The sequence below is a fragment of the Xyrauchen texanus genome, chromosome 32, assembly GCF_025860055.1.
Source record: "Xyrauchen texanus isolate HMW12.3.18 chromosome 32, RBS_HiC_50CHRs, whole genome shotgun sequence".
Taxonomy (NCBI): Eukaryota; Metazoa; Chordata; class Actinopteri; order Cypriniformes; family Catostomidae; genus Xyrauchen; species Xyrauchen texanus.
In genome coordinates, this window is record NC_068307.1 from 29,457,326 (window position 1) to 29,464,230 (window position 6,905).

The 6,905-nt window shown below is 42.8% G+C and overlaps 1 protein-coding gene across 1 annotated transcript in view; it reads right to left on the minus strand.

Moving 5' to 3' along the window:
* Positions 1-4,610: 4,610 nt before the first annotated feature.
* The window catches only part of LOC127626133 (indian hedgehog protein-like), a 3,766-nt gene continuing 1,471 nt past the window's right edge, over positions 4,611-6,905 (minus strand). Inside the window, exon 2 of the mRNA XM_052101708.1 lies at positions 4,611-5,848. Within this exon, the coding sequence (XP_051957668.1) occupies positions 4,931-5,608 (678 nt within the window). The 5' untranslated portion in view covers positions 5,609-5,848 and the 3' untranslated portion in view covers positions 4,611-4,930. The remainder of the gene's footprint in view (positions 5,849-6,905) is intronic.

Sequence of the window (6,905 nt, forward strand, 5' to 3'; positions counted from 1 at the left end):
GGTGTGCAGACGATAATTAAATACTGAATCATTTAAAACTCAAAGCATCCTGAAGCAGTCCTGTAATCCGTAGTGTTCTCTGTCTCATGTGCAGAATTACTCGTTTCCATTGATGAAGAATAGATGATGCAGGAAGTGACAGAGAATATTTTTGTTGGACTTTAATGTGATTTCATCATTTGAAGATGTATTGTGTTATTTAGGCTCAAAGCTCACTGTGCACTTTATTCCCTGCAATCTGAGATTGTGTTTGACGCATCCACGACAGTAAACCTTCTTTATTCCCGATAATAACACAATAACCCTTCGTGAACTCTCGCCATTAACCGAATACTACAAAAGGTTCCCGTGCACATATTTAGGGATTTAAGGCACTTTCTCTTTATCATTAAACATTAAATGCATGCAGGATTTAAACATTTTAAAGTCCTCTGTACTGTTGCATGAATTCTGTCGCTTATATGAATTTAAATCATGAGCTTTGTACACATCAGTGTAAACTGCACCTTATCTTGTGTTCGGAAGTGTTTTGTGAATCAGACGCTCTTCTCTGTAATCCTTTAAATAAACACAGATACCCTCGAGACATCAGCACGCATTCGGGTGAGCAAACGGTAATTCACGGCTAATGTTTACGTGGATTTATAATAGAGATCTCAAAATAAACTGGTTTGGTTGGGGTGATGGAGGAGTCAGGAGACAATGAGGCAGGTTCAAGGTTAGTACTTTTAATTTTTGTACTTCGTCACACACGACGGTAACCGTCGTTACAATTATTTTCAACAGGGCACAGGTTTCCACTCTGGCTGTCGTGTTTCACGCATTCACTCTCTCTCCTCTCTCGACATTTGGCGTCCCTTAAATGTCTCTCTCCGTATCACTATAACAAGACACAGGTGTTAGAGATAATTACAAACCAGGTGACAAGCCTTACCGCTCTCTCTCTCGCCCGCAGACCGACACATGACCACGCCCCCTGAGCAGCAACCCGGTGATTAATCCGTCCTGTGTGTGTGTGTGTGAGAGTGTGTGTGTGTGTGTGTGTGTGAGTGTGTGTGACTGTGTGTGTGTGTGTGTGTGTGTGTGTGAGCGTGTATTTATCACTTTGTGGGGACCAAATGTCCCCATAAGGATAGTAAAACCCGAAATTTTTGACCTTGTGGGGACAATTTGTCGGTCCCCATGAGGAAAACAACTTATAAATCATACTAAATTATGTTTTTGAAAATGTAAAAATGCAGAAAGTTTTCTGTGAGGGTTAGGTTTAGGGGTAGGGTTAGGTTTAGGGGATAGAATATAAAGTTTGTACAGTATAAAAACCATTATGTCTATGGAAAGTCCCCATAAAACATGGAAACACAACTGTGTGTGTGTGTGTGTGTGTGTGTGTGTGTGTGTGTGTGAGAGTGTGTGTGTGTGTGTGTGTGTGTGTGTGTGTGTGTGTGTGTGTGTGTGTGTGTGTGTGTGTGAGAGAGAAACAGATTAATATTGAAGTCCTTTTTAGTATAAATCTCCACTTTCACTTCAACGTTCTTCTTTTGTTTTTGTCGATCCACATTCTTTGTACAAATCGCCACCTACTGGGCAGGGAGGAGAATTTACAGTAAAAAAGGATTACTTTATGGATTACTTTATGGATTACTTTAATGCTGTCTATATGTGCATTTTGAGCTCCAAAGTTGTGGCCCCTACTGACTCTGGGATGCATGAGGGTGAGCAAATGATGAGAGATCTTTCTTCTTTGGGTTAACTGTCCCTTTATAATTTAATTAAATGTAACATTTAAACAATTTTAGAATTTATAATTTGCACAAGTTCTGTCGCCCACGTCCCCTTAGTTTTAATCATTAGTCTTCTTTTAGTCTTGATTTATGTTGTTGGTCACTTGAGAACTTTTAGTGAGCACGTCTTTCCTCACCTTGCACATGTTTTTCATAGGTGGTTCCTTTTCCCGACACTTTATAAACTGCACAAATGTGGGTCTGTGTATCTGACTATCACACCTGGAGTCGTGAGTTTGAATCCAGGGTGTGCTGAGTAACTCCAGCCAGGTCTCCTTAGCAACCAATTTGGCCCGGTTACTAGGGAGGGTAGAGTCACGTGGGGTAACCTCCTCGTGGTCGCTATAATGAGCTCAACCATGTCACATGATAAGATGCGTGTGTTGACGGTCTCAGACGCGGAGGCAACTGAGATTCGTCCTCCATCACCCGGATTGAGGCGAGTCACTACACCACCACGAGGACTCAGAGCGCATTGGGAATTGGGCATTACAAATTGGGGTGAAAAACCCCCCCAAAAAAACAAATGTTTTAATCAGGTTTAATTTCACATAGTGTATGTTTTTAACTGTCAAGATGTATTTCAAATGTTTGTGCATGTATTTTAAAAATGTGATTTTATAATTATTAGGAATGAGGAATATCAGCTGGATGAATACAACACGTGTAATGTTATCGTCAGCAGTGTGGAGTAGTGGTTAGGGCTCTGGACTGTTGACAGGACGGTTCTGGGTTCAATCCCAAGTAGAAAACACACTGCTGCTGTTCCCCTGAGCGAGAGAGATGTATATATAGTATAAAAGGTGATAGAAAACACAGGACTGAACATATAAGGATGGGACAGAAACATTTGACAGTGAATATTAATGACATTTAGAAGTAGGCGTGGCGAGATGGACACACCCCCACTGGCTACCTCACCAAATTAAACGTTCACCTCCACATTTCCTGACTAGTATAAATCCCACAAACCCTCGTCCCGCAGTCAGGTATGAGGTCTTCATTCCCAGCAGGTGAAATGACAAGCGAGTGGTTTCCCTCCGTTCATACCTCATTAATAACCTGGATTTGATTTCCAGTCAGTGGTGTGAACTGGACTGAACATTGTAGATGGATATTATTGAACATGATGATGATGGGAGATCAGGAGCTGGATGAACATCTGTGTATTTCTTTAATATGACAGAGAGTCTCAGTGAAGGTGTCAGTGAGCGTGTGGATGTGAGCTCTGGTGTTGTGTTTTAGGAGATCTCCCCCTCCTCATCGTCCAGATGCACCCCCACCCTCCGGCAATATCTTCCTATTTCTTTACAGTAAGCTCCTTGTATCTGCCCCTGATCTGGTTTTACTCTTTCAGAAATTCAGATCTACAGAAAGTGGGTCAGAGGTCAAGTGTTCCTCAGGGAAGTGTAGAGGGTCTCGGGACAGTCCAATGGCACATTTTGGCCAATCACAGGTCCAATAATTCTCTGGTGCGAGCGGGACTCAAAAGGTCCCATTCTTAAACTTTTATGATTGATATTTTTATGGTTAGCATGTTAGCACGTTCTCAGCACATGAGACATTTGTCTCTGGTATTTGTTTTAGTATAAAGTATATTTATTATGAAAGTATGCGTAAGAGCATCACATAAATCTCAATAATGAATGTAATTCTGCTTCTGTCATCAGAATCCACATCAGATCCGAGTCGGATGTTATTTCAGACACTTGTTGGTGTTTGTAAGTGTGTTTTGAGCTCAAGACATGAACATCACCATCAGATGTGATTTAGCGGGCAGTGGAATACGTTTGGAAGTGCAATTCCTAAACTCATGAAACAATATTGTATCGTGAATACTCACATATCCAAATACTGCCTGCATGGAAACATAGTGAGTGTTTCTTCATTTCTGCCAAAGCACAATTAATATTTGAACATTCAACACAAGCAAATGCAACAAATGCAAAGATGCTAATACTTGCTCTCTCTCTCTCTCTCTCTCTGCCTTTACCATGTCTCTCTCTCACCCTCTCCACCCCACCGTTTATCTTTTCACTCTCAGCCTCTATTATTCTCATGTATTTATTAGCAGACGCCCTTATCCAGGTGATATCTATTACAATATATCACATTATATTCACATGCAATTCCCCATTTATACAGTCTCTTTAACCTGTCTCTATGTCTTTAATTCTCTCACCCCTCAATGGTTTGGAGTGTTTTAGCGGTGCTGTCCTGAGCTTCAGGCCCAGCTGACGGGACTCTTCTTTGGGCTCTGCTCGTGGCACTGCAGGGGTGCTTTATGGGGGTTTATAAGAGTTTTGGTTACGGTCTTTTTGTACATTGATTAATAGTGAGAATTGGCCCAGTTCAACTCTGTTTGGAGTTTAACGGTCTCAGCACGGTACGTTTGCATGTTTTAAGCGACAGTACGAGTGGACAAAAGCAGTAAAGATGGGAAATTGTCCGGTAAGACCGCCACTGCGCTGTTACTTCACCCATGTTCTGAGGCTTTCCAGCACACGCTGCTTAACTGCTACAGAAAACATATTTATCTCCATCACTGGGTCGATCAGTGGGTTATGAGGATTCACAAGTTCTCTCAAACATCCTCATTTGTCTTAGATCAGTCGTTCTCAATCCTGGACTTGTGCTTATTGAAATAACATGAAAGATTGAAATATTAATTCACTATCGTTCTATTTTTATTAATCAAACACTGTTCTTATTTGAACTCTGTGATACTAACCACTATAACAACGAGGACTTGCATTTACAATTCAATTATATTGAAATAAATACATTCAAGAATGAATAAATCGAATCTTTTTTTTAATTTGTATTTATTATAACATTTAATCAAACGACAGAGACGCAGAGTTCAGTAGAATTGTACAATATCTCTTTTCAATTGTTTCTTATTCAACTTAAAATAAGTGCAGGAGAAGACACCGGAAATAATAATGTGTCTTGTCCTAAGTTTTGCACTTTCATTTGAATAATTATGCATCACACATGGACTTATACAGATGCATGTAAATATTTCTATAACAGGAAATATGATGCACGATTAATGGTAAGCATTGATTATCAGTGATTATCAGTTTGTCATGCTATATATTGTGATATCAGTATCAGACTGTGATGGAGTTGTAGGTGGCCAGACTTCACAGTGGATCAGTAGCTGGTCTGGGGTAGTGGTACTTCTGCAGCTCGCTGGGATAGCACGTCTCCCCAAACGGGTACCCCATCCACAGCCCCAGCTGGTACCAGGCATTGGCGTACCAGTGCATGCCTTCCTGCCCCCCCTCCTCTCTGTCCTCTCCCTGCTGTGGGGAGGGTAGCAGCAGGTCCCCGAGGAGAGGGATGGAGGAGCGCAGGGTGTGGAGGAGCCTGTAGGGGGCGAAGGGGAGATGAGCGAGATGCTGCCGGCACTGCAAGGTGTAGCAGGATACCATGTGTCCGTCCACCACCAGGTTCCCCTCCACAGTGAGGGGGGCATAGGCCCCCAGGCTCTCTGACTCGCGCACGTCAGTCACGCGTTTGGCCTCCAGTGATCCAGTGCTGGGATCGTGTCGGTAGAGAAGGTGTCCCGGGAGAATGTCTTTGGCGAATGCTGGGACCCTGCGGGCGGCTGTGGCACTAGTTGTTGTGTTGTCGGGGGCGATGAAGAGAACATGATCGGGGGTGATGTACAGGGGCTCCTTGGAGCCCTCCGTGTCCAGCAGGAGGTAGCGCTCCATTCCTGTTCTCCGCCGGTCCAGCCACAGGAGGACCTCGCTGAAGGTGGGCTGACCAGCAGCATTGACTGCCAGCACCCTGTCCCCCAAGCGCAGCTCTGCCATGGTCCTGCTCGAGCCATCACTAGTGATAATAGTTATAATTTAATATACCATCCCTTGGGTATTCGGACATATCTCTCTTCACCTCACCCACAGTCATGGTGTTCCAGTATCTGACCAAATCGGGGTTCCTGGTAGGAGACCCGTCGGTTTCAAGGCTACAGCCTGCCTCCACCCAAAGCCTTGACAAGCACTGGATGAAATGGGGTCCTCTCTCAAAGTCATAGCCACAATTTCCACTTTCTGTAACAGAGAAAGAGAGTCTTTCAAGTTAGTCAAATAAATATTTATGGTCAGGAATGTACTTTTACCAGATGAGCCATTCAGTTCATGTTTATGTACACAGCTCCTAGAAAAGTGCTGTTCTATCATAGCCACAATTTCCACTTTCTGTTGGGGGGGGGGGTCAGCAGAGAAAGAGAGTATTTCAAGTTAGTCAAATAAATATTTACGGTCAGGAATGTAATTTTACCAGATGAGCCATTCATGTTTATGTACACAGCTCCTTCATCAGCCTGAGTATCACAGCTGAGAGGGTTTCAACTTAGCAGGGGAATCTTTTAAATGTTAGAAACCCACTGCAGATGGTTTATTGTCATGTTTTATATACAGCAACACCGTTGTTAGCAACAACCACAGTATAGATAAGATTGACTCACAACCTTGTTTAAACCTCCGTTTCAAAACCGTTCAGAACAGCATTTAGCATGCTTAGTGTCGGGGTCACAGAACATTTATTTTGGTATATTTTGTGCAAATCTGTGCGGTCGTTTTAAAGTTGTTGTTTTTTTTTTCAAAAAAGGAAATGTACAAATGATTCAGTAATTTTTGTACTAAAATGTTATAATTATACAGTAATAGTAATCTGCCTCACCACCAGTGCTGTTCTATTAGATGCTCTTCATTGTTGTACTTTTCTCTCTCTGCATCTTGCACTGTGTAACTCCTGTACTACACCATGCAGACTAATATACTGTAGCATTAATAGCTACTATGGAAACATTCCTTGAGGTGCTCACAAGTGGTGCATCCAGTAAAGATGCTCACCAGAGTGCAGGATGTGCCCTATATCCTCCACATCACTGGTTGAATCTGGGCTACACCATTTGTGACTGTGGCCGGGAACTCCCAGAGGGAGGCGCAGAATTGGCCGAATGGCACTCCAGGCCAGGAGGGTTGAAGTCAGCAGGCTAATGCTCGTCTCATCATGCACTAGCGACTAGTGTTATACCAGATCTGCATTAGCCCTCCAATGTGATAGGACACAAACACAAATTTGAGATATTTTACTGTTACCTTA